This window comes from Elephantulus edwardii, unplaced genomic scaffold (assembly GCF_000299155.1).
Source record: "Elephantulus edwardii isolate Elephantulus edwardi_28Jun2011 unplaced genomic scaffold, EleEdw1.0 scaffold00007, whole genome shotgun sequence".
Lineage (NCBI taxonomy): Eukaryota > Metazoa > Chordata > Mammalia > Macroscelidea > Macroscelididae > Elephantulus > Elephantulus edwardii.
In genome coordinates, this window is record NW_006399757.1 from 8,907,912 (window position 1) to 8,926,934 (window position 19,023).

Sequence of the window (19,023 nt, forward strand, 5' to 3'; positions counted from 1 at the left end):
GTGCTGCTTGCACTTGCTTGTCAAGTACCTTCTCCCACCCCTACATTGAGTATTGATTATTGATAGGAAAGCCATTAACTTTTTACCTGATCTAGCAGAGTGTCTTACAGCAATTCAATAAATATTTACCTCATTAGAAGTAAATTGTGCTTTGTCACAAGAACTTAAACACAGGCTTTTGTGAACTCCTTTTGAAATTAGCTTAAGCTGTAAGGTGGCATCTTAAAAATAGGTTTTAAAATTAGGATTATAGAGAATATATTAGGATAGGTATTAAATGAATGAGTAAATCAACTTGTTCCAAGTGAGTTCAGTTACTCTACTTCTGTAGCTTTCATATGGAAAGAGCCCAATAAAATAGCATATTGTCAATATTCGTATTATTTCTTTTTGTTAAAACCAGACTGTCTTTCATTCTTAGAAAACTATTAGGTTCTAAGTATCTTTGGAGCCACAGATAATTATCTTAAGATGTGTACATAAGTCAGTTCACATAACTACATTTTCCTCCTGAATTCTTAGAATGAATGGAAAGAATAAGGTCTGGATAGTTTCAGTAATTAACTCAATATTAACTTGTGCCAAGAACAAAGTAAGGCCATCTTCATGTTATAAACATGAATACGGTAATCTCCCATTTGTCCAAACTAACCCAGTAGATGCCCCCTTTCTATCAAAAGTTCATCCAGGATTTCCTTAGTTCAGAAGTAGATTTTCAGCATGCTCCCTATCATCAATTTACAAATGAGATACCTTATGTATTCTCAACATTTCATAATTGGGCATCCGTCAGTAATGTCCCTTCTGGACTAGTGACATTTTACAATATCACAAACTGTTGAGTCAGAGCCAAAACATACAGCTGATCCTCTAGTGGATTTCCATCGTTGCCAGTTGCCTGGGTGGTGAATGATTGCTCATTGCTCTCCTCCAGCGCCTCTGGTGGATTTGAACCACTAGACAGGTGTGACTGTTGGATTAGCAGCACATCTCCCTATGTATTGTGCCATCAGAGCTTCTTCTAGTAATAATAGAATTTCTTTTATCCTATCAGCAATTTAATAATTTTTAGGTGTTACAAACATATCATACCACTGACTTTTCAAATAACTGTAATAGATTTTTTTCTCTCTCAACCATTTTGGAAAAATGTAGCTCATTTTATGCAAAGAAATAAACTTGAAGACTATGTGGAAGACCCCTGAGTGCATATATTAACAGTCATAGTTTACAGATACAATATCATTTTTCCCTTTCCTCTTCAATAAAACAAGTGACAACAACTTTATGTTCATTTCCTTCTGATTAAATCCTTAAAGTTCTCTTTTTCCAGAATACCCATTCATTTTGAAATTATTTACATTGTTTAAATGTTGAAAGTTGAATAAAGATTTAGTGCTTACCACATTTAGTTCTTATTGCAGTATGTAGAAACCTTCCTTGGGATAATGACATTGTCCTTTCTGCCTTTTGCAAATATACTAATGAACAGTAGGGGGAGTTCAAACTCCAGAATGGAAGTAAAGACATAATCCACACTTTTTAATAGCAATATGGCTACATTTAAGAGAAAATAGTTTAATAGTTTGTTATGCTTTCTTTTTTTTTTAAGACATGAAAATCTAACATCCTTGCCGCCTTTTCACAAGTTGTTTTCGTGAAGGTTTCCTGGGAAAAGGTATTGCTTTTTTGGTGGCACCTTTTGAATTTTTATGTGAAAAGTTGGCCAACTTGGACACCATTCCATTGTGCCATTCCTAGGGCTACATCTTTGAAAAATATAGCTATTTACAAAACAGTGACAAATATCATGACTGGTTTACTTTCGAAATTAACTTTGATCATAATCAGTGAGTATGAATAAAAAACTCAAAAGAACACAGTAGTACATTGACACTAATAATATAAGGAGATTCCCAAATCTGGCTGGCTTGCTATTTTGTAAAAAGAGTTTCATGGAGACACAACCCCACTTATTCATTAACATATTTATTGTGCATGCCAGAGTTGGGAATATGGCTAAAAATATTTGTTATCTGGCTTTTACATAAAATGTTTGCACCTCTGATGCAAATATTAAAATAAGCCTTGGACAAAATACTGGTTTTTTTTTTTTATTTTAGTAATCAGATACTTAAAGAAAAGTTCCTTAGAGAGAAAGAAAAAACGTATTATGGGTTTTGACATACTGCAGATATTCAATCTGAGATTGGAAAATAAATAAAGGAAGAAAGACTAAACAACATGTAATTTTAAGGGTTTGGGTTTTTTTTTTTAAATTATAAAAGCCAGTGACACATTATTATCTCCATTTGTTCAAAATTAAAAAGACAACCAAGTCCTTTTTTTTCTTTTCTTTTCTTTTTTTTTAACAAAGATAACAAATATAAAAATCTAGTCATAAACAGCCTTCAAAGTACAATTAAAAACTAACTGGGATCCACTTTCTGAAGGGTTCATGTGGTAGGAACTGTAACACTTAAATACCGCCACGTTGTTGATATCACAATAGCTGTAGCGATGAGGAAGAATACATAAAGCAGATGTAACAGCCTGTTCCATCCTGTCGCCATTCAAATTGAACTTTACTCTCTTCAGGATACAAGAACTTGCAAATGTCTCCATGACACTCTTAGCACAGAAGTCTTCATCACATGAAAAGAGGCTGTTTCTATGGCAATACTGGTTAAGTGCCTATCATGCTGCACTAATATAGTGCAAAAATGTGCCTTCCATATAGCAAAAAAGATGCAGGCAACCAGTTTGAAAATCAGGGGGGAAAAGTAGAAATGCATTAACACAAGCAATTAGTTTCCCAAACAATAACCACTAAAAATACTGAACTCGAGAAATCTTTTCTTCTGAGATACCAAACATGTCCAGCATTCATACTTAGGAGAGAGACAAGAATAAAGTCTTAGACACACGTTTTGCCTCTGAAATGCAGGTCAGTAAAATTACCATCAACCACCAAGAAGCTGAATGTATTAGTTGGGTTTCCTGCTCAGTATGGAGCCTATTTCTTATTCGGCATTGAAATTACTTATTAACAAGTATATAATTTGACATAATATGTATCATTCAACTGATTATACACTGTTGTTATGTTTGACTATAGTTGTAGAGTTCTTGGTATAAACTTTTCATGCTACAAAGTTACTACCATGTGATAATACTGTAGACAGAGTCTTCCATAAGGCTTCTTAATTGCCCAATTTTACCACAATATTTTAGAGGTAAAAGTGATTTTTCAGTTGAGATATTTCAAAAATATGTCACAAACTTTCAGAATGCAGCATATATTCAACCAAATCAAATTCTCAGGGCCGATGGTCTATCTATCTGGGATTGGTACTGTCTTGCTTATTTCCAGTGGCACTATGGTTGTCACTCCTTTCTTGATGGTTTTTTTAAACTCAAAATTAATTTTAATCCTTACAGTCTGAACCCTTTCTTGGCTTCTGGATATCTCTGTTGCAAAGCCATAATACAACCAGTAGTTGCCAAGGAAGTTGTATGTTACATGTCTGCATCTCCATCATAGGCTAAAGTTAAAGGTTTCAGTCGGTTGTTTTGCCTTCTTTGGGGTTTCTTTGGCTTTTTGCTGAAAAAAAAGGGGTAAAAATTGGGAGGAAAAAATAAGCAAACTTCAGTTCTAATATTTGTTATTTTAGATAATTTTTTTTAAATCCCAAAATAACATCTAATTTTTAGACATCCATCACCTAAATCCAGTCTCAGGAAACTCCTGAAATATTTTATTATCCTATGGAAGCAGTAGTGGCATCCTCTTCCTAAACAACATGCCTCTGGAAACTCTATGCACTTTGGAAAATGACAATAGTTATAGTAAGGCGTCAGGTCTTCTGTTTATAGGGTTGGTATGAGTTGTGCTCGACTCGATGGCAATCAACAGCAACAACAACATGAGGATAAAGAATTCAAATGGAATTTCTCTTCTATTAACAATAGGGGGACCATGATAGTATAATAATTTACATTTGACCGGAAGACTTACATAAATAATTTATAATTATAAATACTCTATATTTGAAAAGGTAATTGAATATCATTAGGGATTCACATATACTACAGTTGTTGGTAATCCAATATGAGAAGAAATTAGTTTCTCAGAAACCATATAAAAAACTTTTTTTTTTTTCATAACCAAGAAGAGCATATCTGAGAAAATGACTTGGAGCAGTTCTCACTCCTCTTTGATGGTTTTCAAACTTCTAAAATGAAACCATATTTAAACTCTGATCAACATAAAATAAAATAGTTATTTGAGACATCAGATTATTAATTCTGGTCAACGGAAAGTCCTGAAATAGAGTGACTATATACCCTATTGCTGTTGTTGTTGTTGTTGTTATGTGCCATCGAGTCACCTGTGACTCATAAGGACGCTATGTATAAAAGCCCTAAACTTTGCTCTGTCCCTTGCCCATCTTGTCTCTGACATGTCTATTCCCATTACCCCAGTCACTGAATCAATCCATCTCATAGAGGGCTTTCCCCTCCTGTGCCATCCCTCCATCGTCCAAAGCATGATGTCCCTCTCCAAGGACTGATCCCATCTTGCAACATGTCCAAAGTATGTCAGATGAAGCCTCAGAACCCTTGCCTCCAAGGAGCAGCATGGCTTCACCCTCTCCAGGATCAACCTGTTTGTTCTCCTTGCAGTCCATGGCATATTCAGTACTCTTCTCCAGCACCACAGCTCAAAGACATCAATACCCTATTAGATTTTTAAATATTTAAGTACTCACCAAGCTAGATAAATCATGGAGACAATAAAGATAAGCAACACAAATGCTCCAGCTGCTACACCATAAACCCAGGTCTTTAGTCTCCCATCTAGAAGAAGAGATATCAGTCCTTAATTTAGTGTGGTACACATAAGACAGTCTTTAACTGTGACAGGTGATCAGTCATATACAATCAAGTTCTTTCACAATGTCAAATGCATAGTGCTTAAGCACAGTTAACAGTTAATGCAAAGCTGCTATGAGTTAGCGGCTGTTTCCTCAAAGAGAAATTATGAAAGGGAAAATTGAATTAGAAAGGAAGACATTTATATTTGGATTCTGACATCTAATGAGTCTGTTTTGATTTGTATTTCTTCACATCTGAATTTTATTTCAAGTCCAGTATATGTTGATTGCTATGTTAACATTCTGTTCTCGGGTTTTTGGCCAACTAAGAATAGCAATTATAAGAAATTAGAAAAATACTGCAATTTAAAGAAAATTCTGCAACCTAGAGTTCACAAAGACAATCTTTTCTTCATTAAATATTGCCATTTAAACATTTTTTGTTTGTTTCACCTGAAGTGGAAATGAATACATTTTATGTAGTTTGAAAGTGAAAATCTTTGATCTAATCTACACTTAGAGTGTGCTTTAAAACTGTTTGACACTATTATTTGTAAGCATAACCAAGAATGATAAACACATAAAAGGATGTATAAATAATTGCTCCTCTCCTTTTTTTTATTTCATGGGATTAGACATGACACATACTATTCTTACTTGATTTTTCTGATCTTATTCTCTTTGAATTTCTCAGTTTTATGCTCAGAATAAACATCAAACAGAAAATACTACTAAAAGATTCACCTAAATTAATTTGATCTACAAATCAAGGCCACAGTGATGATTAAGGAAAAAAGAGAAACACTTTCTGAAGTAAAGCAGGAGACTTTTGATAAAATCTATGTATTTACATTTGGTTTTCATCTATATGATGCTAAAGGTGTGTATGCAGTCAGAGCTAGGGAAGGTATGGAAGCAGAAAAATATTATCAACTTGTTGAAAAGGTAGAATAATCTGACCTTGATTCCTACAGAATATTTCATTTTTTAAATGTTTTGATAAAGGAAACTTTTTGAGGTCATTCTGTAGAATAAAATGCACTTTTTATTTGATGTTCTCTTCTTGTTGTCAGCGAGCATATCCAATGAGGCAGTTTCTTAAACTATAAAACCTTTGCTGGTTCTCAGAATTTAGAGATCTTAAGGGAAGAGCCAATAATCATAAGCCAATTAAATAATGCCCAATTATGATTCTTTTTTGAAATAATTTAATAATCTTAGTATTTCTGAAACTTTTAAAACATAGTAAAAGAGTGCTGCCTTTTAAAAAGTGAAAAGAAGATGGTATAATAACTTAAATCACAATTGTTTCAATAGATTTAGTAAAGGCATTTGGTTCTCTTTCATAGAATGTGCATCATGTTTACTGCTGACCGTCATCTGGAGGTCAGACAGCAGAGGGCATTATATTAATTCTGGTGCTCCCCAGTGTCCCCTGCTGAAGAAGTACATTACCAAGATGCTCATACCTAGTTTAAAAAATTACACCTACACGTTCAAATGGGACGGGGGGGGGGTCTTGAATGTCTTTTTTTCTTAGTTCTGAATGACAATACACTTTTATTCTAATATTTTCATTCTCAAATTTCTTGGTTCAAGGTGAAATATTATAAATTTAGGTTCACAGTTCAAATAAGTACTATCAATACTAAGGCCTTTTTGTAGAAAAAATAATTTTATTTATGAAATGTGAACTTGCACATTTATTTCATCATAACCTACTGCCATCAATTCAATTCTGACTCAAAGATAACCTCAGGTTTCTGAGAACATAAATCTTGCAGGGAGGAGACTGTCTATCATTCCCCACAGATCATACGATGGATTCAAAATGCTGACTTTCTGAGTTAACAGCCCAAGTTACTCTGTATTCTGCCAGGAAAGATAATTATAAAAGGGATCTATGAGAACATAAAAATAATTATGTATATGTATTAGAAAATAATAAAGTGATCATTGAAAAACCCAACCACTTGCTTTTAATTCTCCCCCCCACCCTGTGACATTTGGCTCACTGTGTAACCAAGACCCCAAGACCCATGCTATCTGGTCACTTCACCTGGCCCAAATGGCTGTAGAAACCAGGTCCTTCCCCATCCTGCTGGGTTAATGGAAGGCTGGGTTGGATGCACTGCCCGACTGGTTTTCACATCTCCTTTTTTGTCCTCTACCGTGGGTACCACCACCACGGGGATAAGTGTGCACTGCTCAAGTGTACCATAAGAAGACATGACTTCCGTGTACCCTTCTTCACAACTGCATGATCTTGTCTGCAGAAGAACAAGGACACGTGTGCTACACATGATCTTTGAAAGCAGGATGACAGAGCTGACTTGAAAAGAAGGCTCTAAAGAAGCACTCTCTTGGCAATCTATGGCATGCAAAGTTTGGCTTTATATAGAGAGGACACAACTTTAATGCTGTATCTAAAGTTATTAAGAACAAAAGCAAGTGCAATTAGAGTCATTTATGTTGATGATGGTAAAGGTCTAATAAAGAGGATTTTTATGCCTTGAGTCATGCTTGTTTTGGAATGGACTGCAAAAGAGGCAGATGGGTGACAAATGAGGCTACCTTGTCCATCTTACTGAATTAGCACATACCTCAGTACAGTATGAGTGGGGTTGATTACATGGGGGATTACAGGACCTATCAGCATCAGGTTGGCGCATCACCAAGCAGCCCCCTGAAGAAGAGAAAAATCATGTTTTGACAAATGACATCTCTTGCTATGGTTAAAATACATTATTGTCAATCATTTGATGCTTTGGCTTCTGAACCATTTTGAGGATTCCACTAACTTTTTCTGATTTTGACTTCGGAATATTTGCTTAACCATGATCACATTATTTAGGAACCTGAGGTCCTTTTTAATAGAGGGAAAGTGAGAGGAAGAAATCATAGTCCCTAACACTGAGTAGGGGCTCAATAAACATCTTTTGAAAGGAAATAGCTGCATAGCTGCTCTTTTGAACACACTGACTACAAAAAGCAATTTCTCTTCACAGATTCTGAGGCCAAATCCTGCAATTTAAAAGTTAATTTCATTTTTTTAAAGTTAAAGTTTTGTCTTGGGTATGAAAAACAATAGTTTTCATGACCCTTTGAAAGTTAACTCTTAAGTTTATTTGGTCATCATAAACGTATTGTTATTGATGGAACCAACACATAGCTGACCCTCTAGAGAGTTTTCAGAGGCTGTAACTCATATGTAAGTCATATGCAAATCATATGCCCACCTTTCTCCCCTGGAGCGGTTGCCAGATTCAAACCTCCTGCCTTTAGGTTGACAGTGTAACTCCGTCCCACTAGGCCAAGATAAAGCCAAGGTTTATTTGATATATTTATAGTGTACATTTCTTTAAGAAAAGAAAATCACTATGCATGGTAATCTGGGATTTTTCAGTACAAAAAAAGGAAAACAAATAGTTACTAAGTAGGGTGCTTGTGCTATTTCCCTCCCAGCATGATATCACTGCTTTTTTATCTTTCTTTCTTCCTTGTTTTCAAGTACAGTAGCAACATATCTAAGTTTCCAATGAGTTATTAAGATAAGAACAAATGTCATAAAGAGTAATATTAGTGATGTGAACGAACTAATAATTTCAAATGATACTAATTATACTTAGGGAGCTTTGGAGGCCTAGTGCTAAGAATCACTGCAATTCCCAAAGCAGGCAGAATGAACAATCTCCTCAGGTGCATTTAACAGCCTCTCTTGTAGGGTCAGTCCCAACTTGAAAGCACACCACCCCCACCACAACAGTTATACTAACAAAATTTTAGCAACACTTCCCCTTTATTTATGGATTATTAATGCTCTGGAATTAAATTAGTGGTGACTAATGCTCAGCAACAACAACGATAATTTGCTACCTTAACTCTCAATATTACAAACAGGGATTCATAGAAAACTAGTAGATAGGAAGTTAAGCCATTGCAATGTAATTGTAGTGAATAAACCATTTAGCTTCATTCTACTCATTGCCAGCGAGTTAGAAACAATTTATAGCTGCCTCTCCATTGGATTCCTTAGGCTGTAAATTGTATGAGTAGAGATTGCTTATCTTTTCTTGGATTCAAACTTCAGTGAGGCATGACCTTTGATTCAACAATGGAACTCCTTTTACACCAGACTGCCTGACTGCCTGAACTCTCTCATGAAACACATTGGATAAAAAAAAAAAATCTTGAGTTTCTTATAATGACATCTATTCATAAGAGTAATTGACGAAGAAAGATACTTTATGTTTTTTAAATTTTACGTATAAAATCTTATTTCCCCTAAAATATGGAATATAGTTTTATACAATTTATTTCCATATTGTTTTTATTATCCAAAAGCTTTTTGTTTTTGTTATTTGCCATTGAGTGAGATTGTTCAGCTGCTTTTCAGAGGCAGTAGATCACATGGTAAGAGATTGTCTGTCTTTCTCCCACAAAGCAGCAGGAGGCTTAGAACTGAGTGCCTATAGGTTGGCAGCACAACTCTTATTACTAGGCTACAAAGCTCTCTTCAAATAGCATTGTTATGTGCCACAAAGTCAGACCAGCCCATAGCTGCCATTGCAGAGTCTGTAAATCTCACGAAAGAGTACTGTCCATCTTTATCCCATGGAGCAGCTAGCAGATAGCAACTGTGTGCATTTGGGTTGGCAGCATGAAACCTTACCTATAGACCAACAGAGTTTCAAATAGCATTGCTGTTGTTTGGTGCCTTTGGGTCAAGTAAAGCTCAGAGCGATACTATGAATGACACATCTGAACTGTGTCTTCTCTTGTGCCTCTTCACCACCTCTAACACACATGAGCTCATTGCTGCAGTCACTATGACAATCCATCTCATTGTAGGCCTTTGTCTCTTTCAATGATTCTCCACTTTTCCAAACATGGTATTCCTTTCCAAGGAACAGCTTCTCCTACCAACAAGCTCAAAATATGTGAGATGAAGTTTCACCAGCCTTGCTTCTGAGGTGCCCTCTGGCTGCAAAATGGCTTTTCTTTTTCTTTTCTTTCTTTTTTTTTTGGTGTGTGGTTGTCATCAAGTCAGAACTGACCCATAGCTGACCCTCCAGTGAATTTTCAGACACAGTAAATCATAGCTGATTCCCAAGCGGGTTTTCTGGGACAGTTAATCACTGTCCTGGAAAATGGGAGGAGATTATTCATCCTTTTCTCTCAGAGCAGCTGGTGGATTTGAACTGCGTATCTATGGGACCGTAGTGCAGCTTCTTACTACTAGGCTACCAGAGCAAAATAGCATTGCTGTTGCTGTGTACTGTGGAATCAGAACCGACCTAGAGATGACCCTCTGGCACAATTTCAGAGAGAATTAAATGAATGGAAGGAGACTGCCTATCCTTCTCTCATGGAGTAACTGGTGGCCTTGAACCACATGCCATCAGTACTGCAGTGCATCTTCTTGCCACTATACCACCAGAGCTCCCTAAAATAGAATTAGAAGACAAAAAAATATGCTGGTTTACTTTTTTACTGATAAAACATGACTTCATGGTAAGTTTTTTAAAATTTCACTTCTCTTTGATTTGGGGAATGAATGAACAAGATTATTAGTATCTGTATTTAGAAAAAAAAGAAAAGATTGCAAATAAGGTGAGCCCTTTGGAGAAGTTATAAAATTTCTCTAAAAAGTTCAAAGGAGAATAAAGATATTCATTTCCAATATTTTACTTAGGTGAGTGACCTTAACTCCTGGCTCAGAAAGGATCAACTCTCCTAATCAGGGCTATTTTCATTCCATGTGTCTTAAAATAGTGTAAGCAGGATAACGTTTTCACAATAAAATATTCTTATATTTATAAGCTTCCCATGATAGGTGCCTTTTCTTGGTTATATATGCTTCTATTCAGAGTTACTATTATTAAGGAGTTTTTGATAACACAGAGTTCTTGATGTATTCAGATTTTTCATGTATAAAATAATACAGCCAAAGAATACAATTTAACATCTTGTTCCAGCTTTCTCAGGAACAAATGAGTAATTAGGTTTGAATAAATCCAAGTATTTTAAAATTCAATATAAAAGTCGGTGATTTTAAAATGCATAGATTCATCTTTCTTATCTTGGGGAAACTACATTTTAAAATAAATTATATTCACAGACATCTAAATGCATAGTATTTTGTTTCCCACCAAAGGAAGGTGAAAGTAATGAGATCCATTCAGCTGGTTCTTGTGGAGAATTTAATTGTCAATATTCATGTCGTTATTTGATAGAAGCATCTACAGACTATTGTTGTTGTTCTTATGTGCCATCAAGTCACCTGCGACTCACAGTGACCAAAAGCCTGCCCTATTTGGAGACAGTCTCACTGACTCCAACACACCTAATCCCATTACAACAGTTATCATGTCAATCCCTCTCATCTGGGGTCTTCCTCGCCTGTGCTGTCCCTCTCCTCTTCCAAACATGATGTCCTTCTAAAAGGACTGGCCCTTTCTGGCCATATGCCCAAAGTATGTCAGAAAGAGCTTCAAAATCCTTGCCTCCAAGGAGAAACTTGGTTTCACCCTCTCCAAGACAGACCTATTTGTTCTCTTGGTGATCCATAATACGATTAATACTTTTCTCCAGTACCACAACTCAAAAGGATCAATTCATCTGTCATCCTTAGTCACTGTCCAGCTCTCTGGTGCATAGCATGTAATGTCAAAGACCAAGGCCTGGATCAGGTGCACCTTAGTTTCATTGCTCCTCAGCATTCTGGAGAGGTTTCTGACAGCCAACTTTCCCAGTACATTTTGTCTTTTGATTTCCTGACCGCTGGTGCTAAGAGTGTTGATTGTGGAGCCAAGCAAACTGAAATTTTTAACTTCAGTCTCTTCTCCCACCCACCAGGGTGCTTCCATTTGGCCCAGTGGTGAGAACCTTTGTCATCTTGATGTATATATCTTCAATCCATAGTGAAGATTATAGACCTTGCCCTTCTGATGCAACAAATGCTTCAGTTCCTCCTTGGTCTCAGCAAGCAAGGTTGTATTACCTGTATAATGTAGGTTGTTGATGAGTCTTCCTCCAAACCTGATTCCACACTCCTCATAAAATCCAGCCTCTCAAATGATGTGGTCTACATACAGATTTAAAAGGTATGGAGACGGGATGCATCCCAGACACACCCCTTTCCTGATTTTGAACCATGCAGTGTTTCCTTGCTCTGTTCTGATGACTACCTCTACAGACTAGGCCTATAAAAAAAGAAGTTATTTAATGAGAAGCCTTAGCCCTTTCCACCACGCCTATGTCAGTTTGCATTGTGGTGGCTTGCATGTTTTTACAGTGCTGGAAACCATGCCACTGGTATTTCAAATGTTAATAGGGTCACCTATGGTGGACAGATTTTGTCAGATTAAGATTTACTAGGAGATTAATGAAAATTATCCAATGAAAACATTTATAGAGTACAACAGAACATTGTCCAAATTGCTTACTTTGGACATGTCAGCAAAAACGATTAACCTCTAGAAGAGGACATCATACTGCATGAATCAGAGATCTTGTAAGGCTGAAAGAAACTCTTCTTGGAACGGACGGGCACAATAACTGGCCAAGAACGTCCTGGTGATTCTGAGGATTATATGTTGTTGTTGTGTACCGTCGAGTAAGAGCTGACCCACAGCTGACCCTCCAGCACATTTTCAGAGACAGTTAATTGCATGGGAGGAGACTACCCATTCTTCTCCTGCAGAGCAGCTAGTGGCCTTGAACCACATGCCTTCGGGATTATAGCTTCTTGCCACTAGGTCACCAGACCTCCCTGAGGATTGTATAAGAGGAATAATGATTTTTTGTTCAGTTGTACATTGGATGGTGATGAATCTGAGTAAATAACAACCACAGAATTTTATTTATTAGATTGTATTTCCAATCTTTGGTTTTGGTCTAGGAAGTCTGTAGAATAGTCCACCACAAAGCTGTAGCCAGCCTCCTCTCCAGTCACAGTTCTTTGGGAGTCTTTGCTGTTATTGTTGTTAGGTTCAACCCACTCATCTACAATTCACAGTAACCCTTTGAAGAGCAGATCTGAATTATCTGGACTCCATCTTGCACCATCAAACAAGAGTCTCCAAACAAGGAAGTGTGAGGATGGCATATGATAGCCAGGGTTGAGGTCTGTTGTTCATAAAGTTGCTGTGAGTCCTACTCAACTCAATGGGACCTAACAACAACAGCACCTTGCACCATACTCATGCTCACGTCCACTCTTGTGCTCACCGAGAGTCGTCCTCATTTTGTCTGAACTTCTATATTTCCCAGAATGATGGATTTGCCATGTCAGGATCCTGACAACAAGCCAAGAGTAAGCAAGGTGGTTCTGGTCATATTTCTTCCAAGACAGATTTGCTTGCTCTTTTGGAAGTCCATGGGATAGTACTTTTTGCCAACATCTCCCAACTGATACTTTTCCAGGCATTAATCATTCTTTTGTCATCCTTAATCATTGACCCTTTTTCAGATGCAGCGGAAGTAACTGAAAAGATCATAACTTGGATTTTTCTTTAAATTGATGTTTTGGATCTTTAGCACTTAAAATAGATCCTTGACAGAAATTCTTTTCCCAATTCAGTGTGTCTTTTGATTTCTTGATTGCTGGTACCAAGGGTATTGATTATAGCTCCAAATAAAATGAAATCATTAACAATTTCAATCTTTTCTTCATCTATCATGATGTTGCCTATAGGACCATCAGTGAGGATTTTTGTTTTCTTGGTAAGATGTAATCCCTATTGAAGGCTGTAATCTTTGACTTTCTGTAGCAGTTCCTTCAAATCCTCTTCACTCTCAGCAAGCAAGATTGTGTTATCTGCATAATGCAACTGTGATGAGTCTTCCTTCAGGCCTGAGGACATATTATTCTCATGTTGTCCAGATTCTTGACTGTTTTGCTCATCATACAATTTGAACAGGTCCAGAGAATGATGTAAACGAGATGCACGCCTTTCCTGATTTTAAGCCATGTAGTGTTCCCTTATTCTGTTCAGACAACTGCTTTGTGGTCTATGGATAGATTTTGCATGGTTACTATTAAGGGCTCTAGGATTCCAATTCTTCTTATTCTTGTACATTACTTGTTACTTATTAACCCAGTTTTAAACCCTGGTACCCTCTGAGCATTTATTGAATCTTAAAAATAAAACAATATTTGTAGACTAGAACAGTTCTCTGTGGTATACTTAGTTCAAAGGACATTCAAAGAGTTCTTTCCTTAGGTATCTTTCTGGGTGTTTATGTGTTTGAAATCATAGTGGGAAAATAGCTCAGATTATCTGCTTGAATTTACCACCTGGCTTCCCTATCTTGCACATGGCAACTTATTATTATTTTAAAAATATATTAATAAAAATCCCTCTAACCAAGAGATTTTTGAATCCAATCACACCATTTTGTCTTTACATTATAGTCCCTTCATAACACTTTTGGCTCATATTACTATTGCCTTGAAGGAACAGAGCAATCACAATTAACAAAATACAGTTTTGTTTTGTTTTTACAACTAGTGAGTTACAAATGTAGAATTTTCTTATAGGAAAATCATTCTTGAAATTATTTTCTTGTAACTTCTTTATTAGTTAGTACTTTAATTAAGTGAGGTCTGGTAGCCATGTCTAAAATGGATGGGTGAGAGAGAATTTTAAATATTATTCAATAAAAAAGTTGTCACTAGTCACACAGCTCTGGAGTCTTGAATGCCGGCCTTGTGCTCAGCCCTGGAAGACGCTTTTCTGCTTCCTCTGTTATTTTGTCTATCCAATTACATGTGTGTTACAGAATGCCTTTATACATTTACATTTCGCTTTCTACAAAACAAAGGAAAAATGAAGGTTTACCTGTTACATTTATACCATCTGACCTTTGACACCACACTGTTCGAGAGGAGCCTTTCCAAGCACTGGCCATCCATTTATACTCATAGCACTGGCCATCTGTGGAGATAAAAGAAATATTAACAGGAACATTCTACTTTGCAGGAGGATCATCTAGGGAATAAGGTGTTAATCAAACATTCATGAACTACTGATGAGTGATAAGAAGTCCATCTCTGATAACTCAAATGTCAATTTATTATTTTCAAGTTGACACAAAATATTGAAAAATTATATCCAAGCCTCAATTGATTTTCCCTATCTACTGCTAACTACCTGGACTTTTAATAAAATTTTACTTTTTTCTTTATAGTAAGATGTCAAACTTATAAATAAGCACAGAGATAACAAAAGTATATATTCAAGTATTGCATATACAGTTTTAACAAATGTAACCAGTTAGACATATTTGCTCTATTTTCTTTCACTTCATGAATAAAATGTAACAGATAAATTGATATCCTATAATATTCTCTTCTGATCTCCTCTCTCTCCCTATGTGACAATAATGACTACTCTGAAGTTGATGTAAACCTTAAGTACTATGCTTTTTAAAGATCTGCCTATCTATCTATCTATCATCTATCTATCTATCATCTCCACATTTCTGTATCTTTATATAGGGATCTCTGTTGGCTTTGTGGTAAGAAACTGCACTGCAATCCTCAAAGCCCACAATTTGAATCCACCAGTTGCTCTGCACAAGAAGGATGGACAATCTTCTCCTATGAGATTAACTGCCTCTGAATAACCACTATAGGGTCAGCTATGGATCAGTCTCGACACATATATCCTTAAAGATACTGATTACTGTTGTTACTGTGTACTATCATGTAGGAACCAAACCAGGGCTGTCTATATGGCAATCTCCTCCCTATGACTGCCCGTCCTTCTCCCATAGTGAATTTTAGGCACATGCCTTTGACAACACAGTGCAGTTTCTTCCACGAGGCCACTAGAGCTTATATGTTTGGGCACACATACACACACATATATGGTCATATATGTTCTAGGTCAAATTAAGATAAAACTTGCTATGCACCAGATTTTACATTTTGAGAATATGTTAAAATGTCTCATTCACAGTGTAGTTTTATTCCTATCCTTCTGTTACCTGCTTCAAACAATTTCAAGATGCTGTTAGGATTCATACATAATCAGGCTTATTTTATGTGCACAAGTAATATATTGCTAAATATATTCCTTAGCTCACAAAACTGGGAAATATGTAAAAATATTTCCCATCTAATTATAAAGGGTGGCATAAAATCCTTGTTCCTCTAATTTCAATATCAGATCCTTAATTCAACTTTATCAACATCACAGACCTTGTCAAATTCATTTTAAAGAAAATTCTATGCTTTATGAATTTTCCTTTCAACATGAAATTTATATCTGCACTGCAATCCTGAAGGCATGCGGTTCGAATCCATCAGCTGCTCTGCAGGAGAAAGACGGGCAAGCTCCTCCCATGAGATTGACTGACTGTGAAAACCCGCCAGGGGTCAGCTATGAGGCAGTTCTGACTCGACAGAACACAACAACAACAATACACATTTATATACATTTATATTTATTAATTTCTTGAATTGCATCACTCACCATCACATGACTTTGTTTCTAACATCTGCTCTGGACACAAATGTTGATTCTCCAGTTCTTGTATAATCACTGCTCTGGATCGAACCTGTATTCCACCAAAGCCAAGGTCCTCTCCATTCACACAAGTCAGCTGACAGAGGCTCCAAGAAGACCATTCGTTCAAATAACAATCACCTGAAAAGCGCAGGTTAGAAGTGCATAACATTACCCACATACAGCAGCCAGCCAGATGATCATTTTACATCTTATCACTTCTAGCAACTGAGATTAAAAAATGTTCAGATGTAATATCCTTCATTTTCTGGTTTAATGCTACTGTTGAAGGTTATAAGATATGAACTATTTCTTGAAGGGAGCTGCGTAATTGTGATTTACCTACTCTTAAGAGACTACATCTTTATTATTGATTATTATTATTATTGCAAAAGGATTTCTAAAAAAAACAGTATTATTCAAAGGAAGCCTAAGTATACCTAAAATTTTCTTATAGTAATTCACATTTTTTTTAGAGAACTTCAAGCAAAAGAATGAAAAAGATGATACATGTTTCAGTCTTAGTTCTTTGCAGGGGAGTAGGGCTGGGACAGCTGACTGTGCAGTTGCAGTTGAATAATAGCAATAATCATTCCTTAATTCATTAATTATTCACTGAGTTATAATAGGCTTGCAAAAATTTCACTTATAGTATATATCTAGGTAATGGAAGTTCCACAGTCTAATTATGTGATTGTGGAACCATCAATGAACAGTCCATTACCCAAACGTCAGAAACTTCCTTCATGTTATATATAATATCAAGCCATATGGACTTCTGTCTGCAATCTTTCACTTGCAGATGACCCTGTGGAAAGCTTCAAGGTTTCTCTGTTGTGAATACTGCTGTGGTGACCATTTTAAGTATATGTTGTCGTTGCTGTACCATAGTGTTGGAATCAATCCATAGCTGACCTTCTGGTGGGTTTTCAGAGGCAGTTTATTTCATGGGAGACTGCCCATCCTTCTACCATAGAGAAGCAGTGGCTGGTGGCCCAAACCATGTGCCTTTGGATTGCTCCACAGCTTCTTGCCACTTGGTCACCAGATACATACATATATGTGTGTGTATGTGTGTGCAAGCACGATTTATAGCGACCCTATGATTAAAAGCCTGAAGCATTTCTATAACTATCATCATTTATCAAAGTTCATAGAGTTTCCAGAGGCATGTTGTTTAGGAAGCGGATGCCACTCTTGCTTTCAAGATAGATAGATAGAGATATAGATTGTGATATAGATAGTTTAGAGATATAGCTAGATGAGAGATACAGATAGTTGAGATATATATATTTGAGAGAGAGAGAGAGATAGTTGAGGTATATATTGGTACTGTTATGTGCCATTGAATGGCCTGTGACTCACAGTGACCAAACAGCTCTAAATCCTGCTCTATCGTGTGCCAATCTCATTGTCTCTGACACTCCTACCCCTATTAGCTCAGTTACTGAATCAATCCATCTCACTGAGGGTCTTCCTCTCTTGCGCTCTTCTTCCACCCTCCCAAGCATGACGTCTTTCTCCAAGGACTGGTCCCTCCTTGCAACATGTCCAAAGTATGTCAGACAAAACTTCAGAATCCTTGCCTCTAAAGACAGTCTGGTTTCACCCTCTCCAGGACAAACTTGTTTGTTCTCCTAGCAGTCCATGGTATACTCAATACTCTTCTCCAACACCACAGTTCAAAGGCATCAAATCTCCTTCTATTATCCCTAGTCATTGTCCAACTCCTTGATGCATAGCAAGTGATTTCAAAGACCATGGCCTGTATCAGACACACTTTAGTCTTCAGATTGACATTGCTGCTCTTCAGTACTTTGGAGAAGTCTCTGACAACAGACTTTCCCAATGCAATTTGTCTTTTAATTTAATGGCTGCTTGTGCAAATGGTGTTAATGGTGGAGCCAAGCAAACTAAAGCTGTTAACAATCTCAATCTCTTCACCAAGAAGATGTTGCCCTAGATATGCTCACCAAGTTGTGCCAAGAAATCTGTAGGAAAACCACCTGCCAACTGACTGAAAGAGATATATATATGTTCCCATTCCAAAGGAAGACTATCTGACAGTGGGCAGAAATTATTGAACAATATTATTAATATCACATACAAGCAAGATTCTACTGAAAATTATCCAAAACGACTAGAACAGCATATCAATAGAGAACTGCCAGAAATGCAGGCCAAGATAGAAGAGGCTGTGATACTAGGGATATTGTAGCTAATGTTAGATGGACCTTGGCTGAAAGCAGGGAGTACAAAAGGAATGTCTGAGATATATATATATAGTTGTTGTTATGTGCTATCGAGTCACTTGCCACTCATAGAGACCCTATGTACAATAGCCCTAAACTCTGCTCTGTCCTGTGCCAATCACACTGCCTCTGACACGCCCATCCCAATCACCACAGTCACTGAATCAATCCACCTCATAGAGGGCCTTCCCCTCCTGCACTGTCCCTCCACCCTCCCAAGCATGATGTCCTTCTCCAAGGGCCGGTCTCTCCTCACAACATGTCCAAAGTATGTCAGACGCCCCAGAATCCTTGCCTCCAAGGAGCCACCCAGTTTAACCCTTTCAGGATGAATCTGTTTGTTTTCCTAGCAGTATATGTATGTGTGTGTGTGTGTGT

General features: G+C 36.8%; 1 protein-coding gene across 1 annotated transcript in view; it reads right to left on the reverse strand.

Moving 5' to 3' along the window:
- Positions 1 to 3,519: 3,519 nt before the first annotated feature.
- Positions 3,520 to 19,023, reverse strand: part of THSD7A (thrombospondin, type I, domain containing 7A) — a 620,355-nt gene continuing 604,851 nt past the window's right edge. The window contains exons 23-28 of the mRNA XM_006880244.1: positions 16,361 to 16,534; positions 14,723 to 14,818; positions 7,481 to 7,563; positions 6,937 to 7,147; positions 4,773 to 4,860; positions 3,520 to 3,604 (exon numbers count right to left, since the gene is read on the reverse strand). Coding sequence (XP_006880306.1) covers positions 3,520 to 3,604; positions 4,773 to 4,860; positions 6,937 to 7,147; positions 7,481 to 7,563; positions 14,723 to 14,818; positions 16,361 to 16,534 — 737 coding nt within the window. The remainder of the gene's footprint in view (positions 3,605 to 4,772; positions 4,861 to 6,936; positions 7,148 to 7,480; positions 7,564 to 14,722; positions 14,819 to 16,360; positions 16,535 to 19,023) is intronic.